General features: G+C 38.2%; 2 protein-coding genes across 3 annotated transcripts in view; one reads left to right on the top strand and one right to left on the bottom strand.

Annotated features, from left to right (window-relative positions):
• Positions 1–18,680, bottom strand: part of LOC117577609 (syntaxin-4) — a 191,104-nt gene that overhangs the window by 151,152 nt on the left and 21,272 nt on the right. Inside the window, exon 1 of one of the 2 annotated variants that reach the window (XM_034262454.2) lies at positions 17,381–17,385. The exons of the other annotated variant lie outside the window; for it this stretch is intronic. The gene's annotated coding sequence lies outside the window, so the exon portion shown is untranslated. Of the gene's footprint in view, positions 1–17,380; positions 17,386–18,680 lie in introns of those variants that run through there. 2 annotated transcript variants of the gene reach the window in all.
• On the top strand, positions 533–5,389 carry LOC117574824 (uncharacterized). Its single transcript, XM_034258802.2, has 2 exons — positions 533–2,499; positions 3,538–5,389. Exons 1-2 carry the CDS (start codon positions 763–765, stop codon positions 5,257–5,259), a joined length of 3,459 nt encoding a protein of 1,152 aa, XP_034114693.1. The 5' UTR covers positions 533–762; the 3' UTR covers positions 5,260–5,389.

Raw genomic sequence — 18,680 nt, 5'->3', positions numbered from 1 at the left:
TTTATTTACCCAAAGAGAACATTTTAGAAATGAGATAATATATTACTCGAAATTAGTCTCCTCTCAGTAACTGCTTATCATGAGTGTTTTGTCATTTTTAAATAAACAAATTATTCACTTAAATATTTTACTATTCTTTAATGTTAAATTATGTAATTTGCTCGTGATTTCCAGTATTAAACAAACCCGATTTTTTATGGCCCTAAAACACAAACTCCTTTTAAAATTAAAGATCCAAAAAGCACTTGCAATCTATCAAGATAAAAACTATAGTTCGATGGGTATATAAATTTTTTTTTTAATTGATGGAACTCTTTATTGAAAAAAAGAGTTCGTACGTGAAAAGATCAAATTGCTCTTATATTAGGGAAAAGAAAAACAATCTTGTATGTAAAATAATACAAAATGATATATATAATTGAACAGCATTTTAAGGTCACCAAAGTGTGCTTTGCGAATATATTTGATTGTTAAAATATCTCAGCAGGCGCTTGATTCAAGTTGCTGCTGTCGATTCATTCTCTCTGTCTCAGTCAAGAATTTTATTTTTATTGGAAGCAGCTCGTTAGCCGTAAAAAATATATTTCGAGAACAAAAAAAAAAAAAGGAAAAATTGTGAAACAAACTGTGCGCGTTCTTGTTAGTAATATTAACCAATTGAAGCGCTTGCAAGCGAACTAATTTCTTTTTGTTCAAAGTTCAAAATCAAAATTAAAACAAAATTCACAGAATACAATTTAGCGATAAAAGCAAGAGAACACAATGGAGAGCTTGGTGAACAATCAATTGATGCGTCTGCTGAAGGACCTGACATCGGCGCATCCGGAAACAGTTCGCAAATCGAGTGACGAGTTGGCCAAAGAGTTCAACGACTCGGCGAGCACGCTGCAATTGTGTGCAGTGTTGGGTAACGCGGAGAAACAAAGCGAGTTGCGCAAATGCGCTGGCAACTTACTTAAAACCCGTCTCGCGGACAGCGAGTCCTGGCCCAAGGACATTCAGCGGCAAACTCAAACGGAACTCTTGGGAGCCTTAAAGTCGCTGCGCTTGGACGATGACGAGACGCTGCAGACGTTGATACTACGCAATCTGAGCGTGATGATGCAACACGAAGAGGTCAGCGAATGGAATGAATCGGTCTTGAATCACGTGGAGACGTTGAGTAAATCAAAAGACAATCAACAGCAGACGCTGAGTGCCATCATCTTTAGGCTGCTCGCGAAGATGGCACCGAAAATGTTGCAAAACTATTTGCAACGTGCGCAACGCATCTTCATGCACATCGTGCAACAGGCTGAGGCACAGGGACAGCTCTTCTCTACGGCCACCGAGCAGCTGTTGCATGGCTGGACGCTGATCGTGCCGTTGTACCTCAAACGTGCCGCTGGCAAACAACAAACCGAATTGGCTGCAACGTTGCCTCACATCATGAAGCTGACGCATGCCGCCGCCTATCACAAATCGGAAGTTGGACTTGCCACATCGCCGGCTTCGTGCCGCGGCATCTCTGTGCTCTGCAAGCTGAATCAGCAGATGCCCGAAATGGTTACGCAGCATCTCCAACTCGTGTTGGACGAACTCTGCACGCTTGCGAGCGACATCAAGCTGAGCGATACGCTGCGAGTGAAGGCAATTGTGGGTATCAAAAGCTGTGTGCGCAGCATGAGACGCCACATCATTCGGCTGAAGCTGATGGATAAGTTGCTGATGACACTCTGCGGACTGTTGGCCTTGCAGCCACCGAAGCTCGACGAGCACGGAGAGGAGCTCTTTCTGGGGGCCAGTAGTGAGGAGGAGGAGTCAGAGGCAGCCACGCCCCTCTCTGAGGCAGCCAATACCATAAACTATGTGGCCGCCCACTCGGACACGAATCGTGTGGCCGATCGTGCTTTGAGGCTGATGCAACCACAGCTGGAGCAAACGGAATCGCCGCTGAAGCGTCTTGGCGCCTTGCTCTTTCTCTCGCTGATGGCGAAAGGTTTCTGCGATCTGCTGGCGGACACGCATCTCGATCGCTTTGTCGCTGCCGTGGAGCGAGGCTTTCAGGATTCGGATGATCTCGTGCGTCGCGGAGCGCACTTTGCTTTGTCCGTCATGGCCGAGAATCTGCAGCCGGAGATCACGCGTCTGGCGGATCGTGTGTTGCCGCTCTTCTATAACTTCTTCGACGGCCTCAGTGCCGAGCAGCGTCTCGTCGCTGGTGATACGGAGGTGTACACGCGCATGTTCTGCACTCTGGAGATCTACTGTGAGAGCCTCAAGCCTGAGATGATGCAGCCGCATCTCGCGGAGCTGATGAAGCGTCTGATGCTCCTGCTGCAGCCGAACACTAATTCGCCTGCCTTGCGACAGATGTGTTTGACCACGATCGCCAGTCTGGCCAAGTTGAGCAAGCAGCTCTTTGCCCCGCACTTCGATGAGGTCATGTGCGCCACGATGCCTCTGGTCAAGCACGCACCCGATGAGAATCAACTGCTGCTCCGCACACATGCCATTCAGGTGAGGTTTACCATTTATACTTCTTAATAAGGTGGAGTTGTGTCTGCAAATCATTTACGTCTGTAGAGAATTGAAGGTATTATTTCATACTTTATTCTGCATTGCTGGTTATAAAGATCATATTTATTATGTAGGATATTTAATAATATACATCTGTATATTAGTACGTTTTGATTAAACTTGATTAATACTGTTTTCTGCTGACGACAGACTTCGATTCAACCTAATCTTGATCTAAATACCTCTCACGATTATTGCTCTACTTCTGACAACTGATGATACCGATATCTTAGTGCCTATCAACTTTCTAATACCAACCAATACTATCGTCTAGCCTCTACCTCTGTTACATGTCTGTGCTGTAGACTATAAAAGATTCATTTGCATTACATGTGTTTTCTTACGTTTTCATTTTATATTTTACACTTACACCTTCTTTTTATATTGCCAGTGTCAACATGGTCAACAACTGTAGAATTAAAGAATATTCTAATAAAATTAGAACCATCCTCAAATTATGATCAAATGCTGAGAGAAATTAAACCTTTTTTTTTATCCATATTTAATATCTTATCTTGGCTGAAAATGCTAATATTCTAATAGTTTGTTACAACAAATTTATGAATTACTGAATCTTATTTAAAAGCATTTTACACTATTATAAGAATTAAATTCAATTGCTCTCTTAGGCCATAAGAATTTATTCAATATTTATTGACACAATTTAATAACAATTATATTTCATTAAAATTATTTTGTTTCATTTTATATTTATTGATTTCAATATGAAATATCAATTCTGGCTCAACTGTAGCTTGTTTGATTTATTCAGACGCTTTGCAATCTAACTTAACAATTGACAATAATTGTAATTAATATTTAAATATTTTTAATAACGCAATTAACATTGAATACCTTTCAAAATTAAACATTTTTGCGCTTACGCCAGAAGAGCTTCATATATATTTTTTTCCTTTATGTGCTACTTATTTTAGCTACTCGATATAATTTTCTACATGTTTCTGAATTGCTCGACAGGTGATCAATGCGCTGGGTCAGGTGAACCCGGAAAAGTTTGAGAAGGAAGCGTCGAATCTGTTTGCCAGCTGCCTGGACACGATCAAGCACGTGGCTGGAGCTCAAATGTTCACCTACGAACTGCTCGGCGTACTCTCCGGTTACATTCCCAAAGAGATCAATGCGCACTTCTCGCTGATAATGAATGGAATCTTGACGTCCATTAAGGAGGCAGCCAACGTGGAAAAAGCCAGCGATACAAGCAAAGACGATGACGAAGACGACGACGACGATAGTGATGCTGCTAGCACCGACGACGATGATGACGAAGACGATGATGACGATGCTGAGAACGCGAATGATGATGATGATGATGAGTCCGAGGATGAGGACGACGAGAGCAGCACTGAGGAGGAGTCGGGCAGTGTGCGCGATGGCCACGGCGATCAAACGGAGGCGAGCACACGCAGCACCGAAAGTGCAGCCAACTATGTGAATGGACACGACGAGGCTGTGATGTGTCTCAAGGCATTCGCCATCAACATGCCCAACACACTGTTGCCCTATCTGTCAGAGTCGACGCAACGCGTCTTCACATCCACCGATCACATGGAGGAGCTGGACAAATGGTCCGCTTATGAGACGCTCACCCAATTCATTTTACTCTATTCAAAGCAAGGCAACGTGTCGGAGGCGAAGAAACATTGCATCCAACTGCTGCCGGCGATGGTGTACTTTGTGCAGACGGCGAAGGAGACGGTGAACGTGGTGAGTGTGATGAAGAGCATCGAGCAGCTGCTGACGGTCCTGAAATCGGATGCTTTGGCCGCCGAGGGCTATGCGGAGATGGTGTTCGAAATGCTGCGTCGCACGTTGCGCCGCAAGCTCAATTGTCAGTTCAACATTGGCATCGACCAGGAGATGGAAACCCTGCAGCAATGGAGCCAGGCGATGTACGCCGAACAGCAGGTGATGGAGGCCGCTGGCGATCTGATTCCCGTCTTTGGACATTCGCTGACCAAGCGACAGTTTGCCTCGTATTTGCAAACGTTGAGCAAGAGTTTCGTCAAGAATCTGCGTCAGAGTTCGCCCAGCGGTCAAGTGACGCGCAGCAATTTCTTTATGTACACGCTGATGGGACGCAGCATGGAGGCGCTCGGCGTCATGGCCGAGCAATACTACGAGGTGTTGTGCTATGGCATACTCGATTGCATGCAGGATCAACGGCGGCGTATACGTGATTTTGCCAGGCAACAAATCGATTGGCTGCTCACGCACTCGACGGAGCACAACAACGCAGAGACAATCATTGCGGCCACATCGTGTGTCTTTGGCGATGCCCTTGCTGCCGGTTCGCCAACGCCGACGCCGCTGGAGAAGGATGAGCGCGATCTGCTGATCGCGATTCTGGCACGCATGATTCGCATCGACAACAAATGCGTTGCGATGAACACGCTGATTCCCCTTTTTCTAGGCAGTTTGCCGCTGCAGCAGAGTTTCGAGTGCTACATCGATGTGATGCCCGCGTTGCATGTGATCTTCAAGGCACGCATGGATCTGTTGCGTCCTCATCTCGCCGAGATGCTTGAAGTGCTGCTCGCTGCTCTGCAGGCTCAGCATTTGCCCAATGCTGCGCTGAGGCAAATGACCATCGAACTGGTAAAGTGCATCAAGCTGGATGATGAGGCTCTTTATCAGCAGGTTAGCGAAAAGTTTGAGGAGGTCAGAGCGATTATTGTTTAGACAGAGTTGTGAAAATCGAAATCGAAATTAATCCCAAAATGTGTACGAGTAATTTAAGTTGGAAACAGTTGCGAAATTCTGGTGAAATTTGACTTTTCTTGCATTCGAATAAAGTTCAGAAGTTCGGTGAGTCTCAACAGTCTTCATTTGTTTTTTACTCGATCGTTTGTTACAGACTGACGATCTTCGAGCTGCCAACGATTGCTATTACATTGCTGCCAACTCGAAACAAACTATCGAATGAGAGCTTAAACTATCGACAGTTGCGAAATAATCGTACCAAATGAAAAATTACCTTTCTTCCGTTCGAATAGAGTTAACTGAATTGGTTTTTTCTTGATCGTTCGAAATCGTTTATTGACAAACCTTTACTTATTTCACTGCCAACTCAAAACGAACTTTTGCTTGAGTACCACAGTTGAGAAATTGAATGGGAAATATATTTTTCTCATCAAAGTTTACTTAGTCTATTCAATTTTTCATTTTCGAGCGAGCTCCCAACTTTTCTATGTACAGGGCTATCAACTGAAGCGAACTATCGAATGAGAGCTCAAACTATCGATAGTTGCGAAACTAAGAGGTTCAGTTCGGTTTTTTTTATTCTTTTTTCTCGACCGTTTGCTACAAATCATTTCTTATGTTTAAACTATAGACAGTTGCTAAATTCTGGTAGCAAATTTAATGAGGAAGATATTCGCGTTCGAATAAAGTTTACCGAGTCTCTTCCATCTTTTCTTCTCGATCATATGTTCTCGCTGAGCTGCCAACCTTTTCTTATTGCATAGAGTGCTGCCAGTTCGAAACGAACTATCGAATGAGTGTTCAAACTATCGATATATTACAACTCCTTAAACGCTTTTACAATATGCTACTTCGCTCAAACTATCGACAGTTGCGAAATTCTTATGCGTTCGAATAAAGTTTAGAAGTTCAGTTCGATTTTTTTTATTCTTTTTCTCGACCGTTTGCTACAGACTATTTCTTGTGTTTAAACTATCGATAGTTGCGAAATTCTTATGCGTTCGAATAAAGCTTAGAAGTTCAGTTCAGTTCGGTTTTTTGTATTCTTTTTTCTCGACCGTTTGCTACAGACTATTTCTTGTGTTTAAACTATCGACAGTTGCTAAATTCTGGTATGAGGAAGATATTCGCGTTCGAATAAAGTTTACTGAGTCTCTGTCATCTTTTCTTCTCGATTATTTGCTCTCGCTGAGCTGCCAACCTTTTCTTATTGCATAGAGTGCTGCCAGTTCGAAACGAACTATCGAATGAGTGTTTAAACTGTCGATATATTACAACTCCTTAAACGCTTTTACAATATGCTACTTCGCTCAAACTATTGACAGTTGCGAAATTCTTATGCGTTCGAATAAAGTTTAGAAGTTCAGTTCAGTTCGGTTTTTATTTTATTCTTTTTTCTCGACCGTTTGCTACAGATAATGTCTTGTGTTTAAACTATCGACAGTTGCGAAATTCTGGTAGCAAATTTAATGCGGTCGATATTCGCGTTCGAATAAAGTTTACTGAGTCTCTTCCATCTTTTCTTTTTGTTCTCGCTGAGCTGCCAACCTTTTCTTATTGCGTAGTGCTGCCAACTCGAAACGAACTATCGAATGAGTGCTCAAACTATCGATATATTACAACTCCTTAAACGCTATTACAATATGCTACTTACAAAAGTTGGCAAAAGTAGCATGTTTAAATTGATGAGCAGTGATTTGAGTTTTGCGAGAATATATATTCTATTTTGCACAGAGACGGGCCATCGATCAATGTAAAGTGACATCGAACTATTAAAGGGCGAGTGCCAAGCTGTCGACTGGCTAATCGCCAATGAAACTATATATTGACCACTGGTTACATTTTCGTTTGGGTTTGATGGATTGCCGCAAATCACGAGTCCGAGGCGAGTTGAGCACCAAATCCAGCAATTAGTTGGACCGAGTTGATGGCGTTGCTGGCGCCACCTGGCGTTCGAGTGCAGTTTACGTTTCGTTCGGGGTGTCGGAGATTGCGACGTTAATGTGCAACAAACTTAAGGCAAACTTTTCGCCAATAGGACAAGCAAAATTCAATTCAATGCGACGAGAGTGAAAGAGAGAGGGAGAGTAAAAGAGAAAGAGAGCAAGAAAGAGAGAGAGAGAGTGGGAAACACGTAACAATCACAAAACTAATGAGCAATTACAAAATGCAAAATTAGCAATGTGGCAGGCAAGGTGACAGAGACACAAGCAGAGGGGATGGGGTAGGGATGGAGAAGCCTTGAAGTTGCCGTTGTCCTTGCAGGACTCACGACAGCGGCGGACATGCCAATTAATTAATATTTAATTTATAGCCTGAGCAATTGTGCCAACAATTTCATTAAGTTTCGCTGCGCTTACAACAGTTTTTTTTGTTTTTTTCTTGTTGTTTCTTCTATTTTTTGTGTGTTGTAGATTCCATTGGCATTCGCTGGCCATTTTTTATTGTACTTTTCAGCGGTATTTTCATATTTCTTCTCTCATGCCACAAACTTTGTTTTTTTTTTTTTTGCTTTGCCCCGTTTTCGTTTTCGTTTAAACCGTGTGGCGTTCGTTGTTTTTTGTTTCTTGGCGCTTTCGTCTAATTAACTTGAAATGAGTTTTTTCGCTTCCACTCTCACTCTCTCTATCTCCCCCTCTCCCCCTCTCTCTCTCTTACTCTCTGTCTCTCTCTGTCGTTGTCTCTTGATCTTGATGTGTGTGTTGCTGTCCGACAAATGTTTTTATTTTGCGCTGTTTTTGCCTTGGCAAAATGTCACTTAATAAATTTGACGACTGTTTTATGTTGTCGCTTTGGTCCTTAAAAAAAACACAACAACAACGAAAACGAAAAACAAAAATTCGAGCGAGGGGAAAGCGAGGAGAAGCAGGAAAACCAGAAAGCAACACGCCCATTACAACACGTAGTGGCCATAAATATAAAAGCCAGCGCCACGCCCACAAAAACCTAATAAAAGATGGTATGTGCGTGTGTGTATTGGTGTGTGTGTGTGTGTGTGGGCAAGGTAAGGAGTGGGTAAGGGGCAGAAGCGAAGCGAGTCACACTCATATGCAGAGGCTGACAGATAACCTTGACCCGAAGGCTCGGTTAGCTGGTTAGGTTAGAATTTAGGCGTCGCACACGTGTGTGTGTGTGTGTGTGTGTGTGTGTGTGTGTGTGTGTGTGTGTGTGTGTGTGTGTGTGTGTGTGTGTGTGTGTGTATGTGTGCCAGGATCAGGATGTCGTCTCCCTTTCTCCTTCCCTCACTCGTTGTTGTCCTTGCTCATCAGCCTGCAGTTTAAAGCTGCAAATAATTAGAAAGCATCGCATTAAATCCAAGCTGCTGTCTAGCTGCCTTTACTCCATTCTCTCGTCTGGCTTTGCGACTTGTTTGCAACATTTTAATTTCTCCAAGTAATGTATATTTTATATTAACTTCGCCAAGTACAGCAGAAGCTCACAAATTTGAATGCGCTGGAAGTTGTTTGTTGAAGTAACTTCACTGAATTTACAATTATATTTTCAATACTACAAAAACGTTACTAAATATCACAAAATAAAATCTACTTCTATGATATTTTTTCCAAAGAAAATATAATGTTACGATTTTTGAAATTTTACATTTTATAAGTTGCACATAATTAACAAATGCATTTAGTTTATTTACTTTCTTATTATACGAAATGTTAGACTGAACTGTTTTAAGTTTATATGTATTACATAAATAAAGAAAAACTATAAATGTATACATATTTACATAGATTAGTTTACTTTCTTATATTATATCAAATAAAATATAAAGAAAACAAATCTATATTGAATTGGATTGTAGTACTGAAATGTTTAGTTCATTTTATCTTTTTTACATTAAATCTAATCAAAATAAATCTTGACAGATGTTTATGTAGTCTGTATTAGTTAACTCTAAAGTTAACTCAGTTATTTTATATTATTACTTAGCTATACATATGTCCTTAAAATGGAATCTGTTTAAATTAACTTCAAAGAAATATTTCTTCATATTCTATAGCTTATTAATTACTTCTATATTTGGTTCAGATTACTTTTTTTTATTAAACCAATTAATGTATAGTACGAGTATAAGGAAAATAAGTTTGCCCCTTTATTTTATATTTATGTGTTTGTATATAAAGAAAATAAATCTGTTTCATTTTTGTTCAAATAAATTTTCTTCAAATTTTGTATTTATTTTTATAAGTTTTAATTTATTTTGTTTAACTTACAATTTTATATTAAATTAATTAACTTATAAAGAAAGCAGAAAATTCCTTATATTATTTTTTCATTGATAATAACATCTATTTTTGTATATTATTTTTTATTTCTTTTTATATTAAATAAGTTGAAGCTTGCATTTTGGTTTAAGAAAGTGTTCTTTATATTTTCTCTTTATAAATATTTCTTTACTTCGTTTAGGTTTCCTTGTCATCTTAAATCAAATAAAGTATAAAGAAAAAAATCTATTGCACCTTTCTTCAAATAAGTTTTCTTCTTTATTTATATTTATTTTTATAAGTATTCAAATATTTCGTTTAGCTTACATTTTAATATAAAATCAATTCAAACATAAAGTAAATAAATATTTCGTCTGTTCTTCATTCTTAAAATTTATACTTTTTTCATATGAATTTTGTACACATGATAATTAAGTTACAAAATCACGTTGTTCTAATTTGCGTGTGTTTACTGTATGCTTCGAGTTTTATTGGGCCATGCGGCGTATGAGTAACATGACACACACAAATACGCATAAGTTCAAGAGAAAGTCATTTCGATTGTGGACAGAGTTAACCGCCATGGAGCTGAAGCTGAAGCTGATACTGAAGCTGGAACTGGAACTGGCTAGCGGCACATGTTACAGCTTCCCCTCTCTGCTCTTCACCTCCCTACCTCCCTCCCTCCCTTCGGCCAGCAACCGCATTTGCCTCTGCTGTCTGCTGTTCGACTTTTGACTTTTACAAGTGCCTGGCGGGCATCCATGGCCGTGACGATGAGGATGACGGAGACGATGATGATGATGATGATGATGATGATGACGACGATGATGATGATGGCGGTGGTCTGTTGGCTGTTTTTGGCTGTTGATGTTGCGACTTTTGGTCGGATTAAATGCGCAGCTACACCTGGTGACATATCTTTTGGAAAACAAGTGTGCAGATGGGTGATGGCAATCAACGAACATCAAAATTCAACGTTCAACGTTCAACTTTCAACCAGCAAGCAGCAAGCAGCAACAACAACAACAACAACAACAAGGAGGAGCATTAGAATCCAGTTGGATCCAGTGTGGCAGCAGGACAAGGACATCGGTGTGGCAGCATCAGCATCAGTCAAAACTTTGCCAGCAACTGAATTATGTCATTTGGTTGACAGGACGCGCACAGATGCAGATGCCTCTTGGGTTCATCGGGAGTGCGAGAGAGGAGAGCGAGGGTGAAAGGGTGAATAGAACGGGGACGAAAGCAGCCTCGTGGCATCTAGATTTGAACGGTGGCGCCACATGCATTGCAACACGACAATGCGGCAAATAGCGGTAGCTTAAGAACGCAATTCGCTATTCGCCACAAAGCTGGCGTCGGCACAGTGCAAACAAACAGTTGGAAATCCCGCGAAATCCACTCGATTAAACTCTTTGAAATTGGATAAATAAAGGGTAATTCGAGTGGATAAATGTTGAGGTCTATTTCGGGCTATTCAAAATAAAGAAACTTTTAAAATAAGTTATCCTCAGTTAAGCATTTCTTAATAATATTTTATATTCTTTTCATTTTTACTTTACTTTGCATTACTTTAACGTTAATTCAACTTAATAAATATTGTTATTATTCCTACTTTTTTTTTATTAATATTTTATTTAAATAAATACGACTTTTTACTAATTGCATTTAAAATACAATCAATCAATTTAAAATTTGACTTCTCTTTCAACCGCGAAAAGAAATTTACTTTATAACACAATTTAGTAGATATTCTAATATCAAAATAGTATTCGCCACAATTAGCCAAGCAAAGTTAAAAATTAGAATACTTTTTTAGCTGAGCTTTGCCAAAATGTTAATATCATGACCAGGCTAACATATTTTCTAGATCTTAAAGTAATTCAACATGTTTTGGGCTTGCTAAAAAAAAAGTCATATGAAGGAGAAAACAATACAAAGATAAGGAAACATTAATTGAAGTCTTAAATAAGCTTGGAGTGAGATTTCCTTAAACTGCAAAGATTTCTTTTATCATTTTATGAACAACTTAATATATGAAGTTATTACTAACAAAGAAAGCAAAACTCATTACTGAAATTATTTATTTTTTTATTTTTAAGAAATCAAATATTAACACCAACTAAAAATTTCAATTTTAAAAAATGTCTTTTCTTATAAAAAATTAAAAAGCTGAAGTGCGTTTAGAATAAACGACGAAGAAAATTAACCTTATTTTGAGTAGCTTTAAGGAAATGTTTGACTAAAACAGTTTTATTTAAAAATTGTATAATCATTTGAGTATTATATATAAAGAAAGAAAGAAAATTATTGAAAAATAAAATTTGGTTTTAATTTAGATAATCATTTGTATATTATTTAGAAAGTATTATTAAATACCAAATGTTTTTACATATCAACTTATTTTCAATCATCTTTGAAATAAAAAGTATTAAACAAATTTCAATGCAATTTGCAATTTGCGTCTAACTTAAGACCTGCTGTGTACATTAATGCATTTCTTCTATTTATTCTTGATATTATAAATAGCTGCATTCCAGTTTCACAGCTTTAAACCATTACGTTAAGTATACGACTCGTTTTCGTCAAATTATCAAAGTTTATAACTGTGTGATGAATTGCAGCTGGAATTGAATAACTTTACCCTCATCATTATAAACATATATCCAAATGGTTTTGCAAGTAAATTAGACTTACAATATTACGTATACGTTTGGAAGATAGAAGTCAATTGCTATAAAAATGAAGTCAATTGCTAATGGAACATTTAGCAATCGACGCTTTTAAGTTGCGCTTCAATTAAATAAATGCAAAGCATTCGAAATATGAAATTGTGCAATTTAGCAGCCCTTTTGATAGGCTTTTGTATTGCGTTGACCCAACTCAACTCAGCTGCCAGCAAAAATGTGACGCTGCCAACTGTGCCACAGTGTGTGGCAGCAACAGAGGCAGCAGCAGCAGCAGCAGCTAGCGGAAACCGTTTGCTCAAGCAGTCATTACATGCCGCACATTTTTTGCGTATTCCATTTACCAATTTTGTATTCGACTTTCAGCTTCTTCTTCTATTTCTTCTTCTGCTGCTGCTTCATTTCGGTTTTATTTTCTTTTGCTACTCTCCGCGTTTTTTTTTTTTTTATTTTTTGGTTTGCGTTCTTCGTGCCAGCGCCTTGAATATTTTTCTTCAATTTTATTAAAATTATGGAAATGAATGAAATACTTATACGCTGATGCTGCTGCTGCTTTTGCTGCTGCTTCTCCTCTTTGGTTCGCTTCGTTTCGTTTTATGCTCTCGGCGACATCCTTTAAGCGAACGAATTTATCGAAAATTGCAGCAGCCGTGTCACGCCTCCCTCTCCTTTCCCTCCTCAGGCATTGCATTGAGGCGGGAGAGGGAGAGGGAGGAGGACTTTAGTAATCCGTTTCACTGATGCGAATTCAATCGATGTGCAGAATGTTACCTGCAGCAGTCGTTGCCCCCGGTTTTCCACCCCCACCCCCTCCCCCGGTTTTTCCCCCTTTGCTGATCCTCAATCTTCATTTGCATGGTCAAAGTTTCATCTATGATTCAGTTTCAGCTGTAAATTTCAATTCTAGTTCAATTTTAATTTTCATTTGTACGAAGTTTCTCTCTTTTTTCTCTATCTTGTTTTTCTTGCTAATTTTGTAATGTTCTTGCATTTAGTTTAGTTTCTAATTGCATTTCACTTAATTTTGTTTTGTTTTTTCTTGTTTTTGGCGAATATTTTATTGCCGTTTCATTTTGCCACAATTTCAACTGCTGTCGGACAACAACTGAAGTTCTTTCTCCTCTCATCCTGCTGCTGTAGTAGCAGAAGTAGTAGTAAAAGTTGTTCAAGTTTGTTGTTCATTAGCGAACAAACTTGACACCAAAGTCGGCATCGCAGTTGTGCTGCTGGCGCCACCTGGCGGCGTATTTAGCAGTCTGTCACTAATTGCATCGGAGAGGTTTCCGTTTTCATTTTAATGGCGGCGCCACCTGGCGCTGCATTTCACCTTCCAGTCTTTCTGCCTCCTTCTCCTCTTCGCTCCCTCCCCCTCACCCCAGTCACCCTCTCTTGCCATTTGGCAATTTGATTTGTCGCAATATTTTTCGCATTTTGCACATCAATCACTCTGCAGTTGTCGCCCAGTTCCGCATCTAATTCGATTTAGTTGCAATTCCTAGTTGCTTTTTTTTTGTGTTTGTGTTCGCACGTTGCCATTTGCCATTTATTTCACTTCGCTTTTTTTGTTCTGCTTCAATTACGCCAATTTATAACAATATTCGCATGTGTGTGTGTGTTTTTTTTTTGTGGCTTAGAATAATTGTTTAATTGGAATTATGAAATTCAATAAATAGCTATGATTAAGCACTTAAGCCTTTAGCGGTTCATTTTCATATTCGCATATAAGCAATTTTCCATTTATTTCAAGTTAAATCAACTGAAATTGTGCTGGAATTCCAACAATTGCAAATTTACTTTCTCAGTTTCGATTTTCGCTTAAGAATACGCGCAACTATTTGAGCTGCACTTTAAAGCGCCCCACTTGCAATTGCGACTGCAAAATAAAACAAGTAAGAAAGCTACAGTCGAGTGTGCTCGACTGTGAGATACCCGCTACCCATTTTTAATAAAGGCAAAATATTGCGGTATCATTTTCAAAATATACCGAAAATACTAAAAAAAATACTAAAAATATACCAAATGGTATGTTTGGTATATCGATATAGTACACCATTCAAAATATACCATAAACGGCATAATGTGCCAGATTGTCGGCCAAAGCAACTAAAAGCCCTAGTCAGTAGGCGTTTTTGCCCATACAAAAGTATTTCTTTAATAACTTCCACAATTTTTATCTGATCGCAACCAAATCATAACTACTATAGTAATTATCGTATATACCCAAATTCGCAACTCTAGCTTTAAATTTACGCTTGTTAATCGATTTTTTTGATTTGAGGGGGCGAAAGTGGGCGTGGCAAAAATTTGAAACATACTTGATCTGCGTGCAAACATAACAAATGTTGTCGAAAAAATTATAGCTCTATCTCTTATAGTCTCTGAGATCTAGGTGTTCATACGGACAGACGGACAGACACACAGACGGACAGACGGACATGGCTAGATCGTCTCGGCTGTTGACGCTGATCAAGAATATATATACTTTATAGGGTCGGAGATGCCTCCTTCTACCTGTTACATACATTTCCTGTCGGCACAAAGTTATAATACCCTTCTACCCTATGGGTAGCGGGTATAGAAACCATCTTTTATGTGTGTGTTGTGGATAACAACACAAACAATTATTTTATATACAATTTTACTGAGATTCAGAAATTCATCTGCAAATAGTTTGAAAAACATTTATTTACAGAATATGCAATCAATAATTTTATGTTAAGCTTAAATGTGGAGATTTAGCGAATAATAAAAAGTATGATTAAACTAAAAGACGTTTTTTAAAGATATGGAAAATGGAAGAACATATATTTTTTTGTATTATAAATTTTACAATTACAATTACACACAATAAGCATAATTTTCAAAATTCTTTTGCTGCATTAATTTTTCATACAAACATCGGCATAACATAACACCCCAATTTAACTTTTACTATATTAGGAGATAACTCAATTACATATAAACAAAGACGACTGTGAGATATATTCTATCTATTTTTCATAGGAGTGAGGTATTATTCTTAAAATATACTTAATTTATATTCCACAGAATACTAATATATACCGAACGCTATATTTGGTATATTCATATATATTAACAAATTCTTTTCTTTGTAATTAATAACACTACTAGCTGTAGTTATGTACCTATATTTTTGGTATATTTAGTATATACTTTATACATATTTGGCATATATATTGAATTTACCTATATTTTTAGTATATATATTATATTAACCAGTATTTTCAGTATATAATTTATATATCTGCAGTATATACATTATAATTTCCTCCAACTTTAGTATTTTTTGTATATACTTTATAATTATACTTTATATTTACTGCTATTTTCAGTACAGTATTTTCAGTATATAATTTATATATAATATATTCAGTATTTACATTATAATTTCTTCTAATTTTAGTATTTTTTATATATAACGTTATATTTACTACTATTTTCAGTACAGTATTTTTAATATATACATTATATACATATTTAGTATATTTTTTATATTTACCTACATATTCAGTATGTACTCCAATTATATTTAGTATGTACGTTACATTTACCTACTTTTTTAATATTTTTAGTATATAAATTATAAATATAAAATTGAATGAATAAACCTTCCAATGAGTTTATACCTTACCAATATGTCCGCAATTGTATTTACCAGTTAAGCTCAATATTATTTCTCCTGTTATTACTTCTAATTTTTATCATTTATAACTTTTACTTGTTCGACTACTGCAACTTTTTATACTGCAACAACTATTCTAATTGCTTTTCTCTGCCACAAATGCTTTGCGAAATGCAGCTGCAGAAAAACAGATGGTGGAACATCATTTGCAGTCTTCAGTCTTGTTCAGAGGCGTGGCAGCGGGGCATAGTTTTTGGCTGACAATTAGCGCCCATGAAGTGCGTCTCTTTGTACAGTGCAGATGACAGCTTAGAAAAATCACCAACCAAGTACTCTCACACACACACACGTAGAGCATTTAGCAGTCATTTCGACACCTCTCGCTTCTCTTTTCCCTCTTTACAGCACTCACTCAGAGAGAGAGAGAGAGAGAGAGAGAGAGAGAGAGAGTGTGGAAGTTTGAAGTGGTCATGGGCTGTCGACTGTCGTCTGTCGACTGGGCTGTCAGTAGACAAATGTGACATATTTGGACGGCATATTGCCATCTCAGTCAGTCTATGGCCTGGGTCCATCATTAGTCATCTTCAAGTGGTGTGGGCGTTGAGTGGAATTATGCAAAAGTTGCCTCAAAGTTGACCAAAATCACGCGCAAAACAACACAGCGACAATAACACAACTGGCATTCCACTTGAAAGTCAAACTGAAAGCTGCAGAAGATGATGATGATGACGACGTTGTTGGGGAAGTGGAGACGATGACTTGGTTACTCTTTAAAAAGTGGAGAGAAGGAGGGAAGGAGAAGCACTTCAGTGGCGTCAGGCAAATTAATCTTATTTAATTTGAATTTTTATATAAATAATGGAGAGCTCAACCAAAAAGCCGCCAAAAACTTTTGTTCAATTTTTTATTATTAAATGGCTGCGGACAGCAAGAGGAGGTGGCAAGAGAGGGGGGGAAGTGGGGAGTGGGGAGTGGCATGGGTATTTGTGGCACGTGCGCGGCTACTTGTGAACACTTTCCAATTTGTTGAATCCTCGCCAGCAAAACAATTTGTGATCCCCAAAAAGTGCAAACAATGCGCAAGAGGGCAGCGCACACAAAAAAAGGGGCAGCTGGGAGCTGAGAGCTGGGAGCTGGGAGAGTGGAGCGTGGACAGGTAACCGGTGGCAGGTGGCACCTGCTGTTGCCTGTTGGTTGTTGCTGTTGCTGCTGCTGCTGCTGGACGAGGGCAGCCAACTAGGCGTCCAACAGGCTGGCTGGCTGGCTGGCTGTCTGTCCAAACGTGTGTCATTCTGCGGCAACGCGGCACAAAAATGATTTATGACAAAGCTTTCGCGCCCCTCGCCAGCATCGGAAAGGGGAATGGAGTGGGAGACAGAGGCAGGGGTAGAGGCAGCGTGGCAGCATGTGGAATGTGTTTTTGCCAGGCAAAAGAGCCAGAGCCAGAGCCGAAGGTTGAGGGCTCTGACCGTGTCGCATTTGTCGCATAAATGCAAAGTGTTTTAAAGTTGTTGTTGATTTTTCGGGACAGGAGCAGCCCGAGATTGACTTGAATGTATGTGTGTGCATGTGCGTGTGTGTGTGTGTGTGTGTGTGTGAATGAAATATGCATGAATCCTCGCCAGGAGACCAATGAGAGACAGCGGTGATGGCAGTTCACAAAAGGTGACACCAACTTGACTTGACTCGAGCCGAGGTTAAGATGGATGGGCATAAAAAGCATCAAGGTTATGGTGGCTACGTGTATTATCATGATAAATACAAAACTAAAGTACATTTATTTGTTTCACCAACATACATATATTTATGTTTATGCAAATGCTGCTGAATGTCAATGACTTTCTGCAGATTGTTTAACATGATAAACTATCTGCTCATCAGCATCAACATAGTTAACGCAAGCAATGGGAAGGTGACAAATATGAAGGGTTTGACTGCAGAATATTTACTGCTATTTTTGTGAAAATCAAGTCAAATGGGAACAACGACATAAGGAATAAAATATACTTCGAATTTGATAAAAGTTATCGAAAGCAAAAGGTCTTCACTCGTGACAATTTCACAAAGCACCATCAGAAATATTCAATGATTAAGCAATATAAATATATAAATATAAATTATGAATTTGAAGTTCACAGTCGAAAGTTTAAATAAAGTAATTATTATCACAAGCTAAACAATAAAAAAAAAATACAAAAATAGCACAATGTTCAACCAAATATTTTGCATATATTTTGAGTTCATTTTCACTTTAAATACAATCGTTCTTTTGTTTAATTAACAACGAGGAAGTCTGAGTAAGAACAAAATAGTTTTTTTTACTCGTTCTCAAAATTAATAAAATATTCTTTAATGTTGAATCAACTATTATACATAGAGTTTATCGTTTGTATGCATATGATATAAATACATAACCAAATGTGTTGCAAGCGAATATTAAGTATACGTTAAGGAGAGAAGATAACTTTAAATGCGTATAAAATGATCAACTATTTCACTTTAGCAAGTAAATCATTGTATTTTGTATATTTCAATGAGAGAAAATATTTTTGAATTTGTAAAAATTGATTAAAAAAACTAAAACTGTTTAATCAACTATTTCGTTTTATAAGTTATCGCTTATAGTCATGCGTTATTAACAAGTAACCAATTGTTTTGCAAGTGAATGTTACGTTTATGTAAAATAATTGTTTTGAATTTGTACAAATTGATAAAGTAAATTTTAAACTGTTTAATAAACTATTTTAGCTTATAAATGATCGTTTGTATAACATATCTTTAAACGGCTGCTTCAAATGGCCATTTAAGAGCTCAAACCGCACACTTTTGCCCCCAACTTGTATTGAAAGCACA

The sequence above is a fragment of the Drosophila albomicans genome, chromosome X, assembly GCF_009650485.2.
Source record: "Drosophila albomicans strain 15112-1751.03 chromosome X, ASM965048v2, whole genome shotgun sequence".
Taxonomy (NCBI): domain Eukaryota; kingdom Metazoa; phylum Arthropoda; class Insecta; order Diptera; family Drosophilidae; genus Drosophila; species Drosophila albomicans.
Note: the sequence above shows the minus strand (reverse complement) of the source record. Positions and strands in the feature narration are given on the sequence as shown.

Coding starts and splice junctions, on each gene's coding strand:
- LOC117574824 (XM_034258802.2), top strand. CDS start 763: ATGGAGAGCTTGGTGAACAATCAATTGATGCGTCTGCTGAAGGACCTG. Junction 2,500..3,537: donor TCCGCACACATGCCATTCAG/GTGAGGTTTACC, acceptor ATTGCTCGACAG/GTGATCAATGCGCTGGGTCA.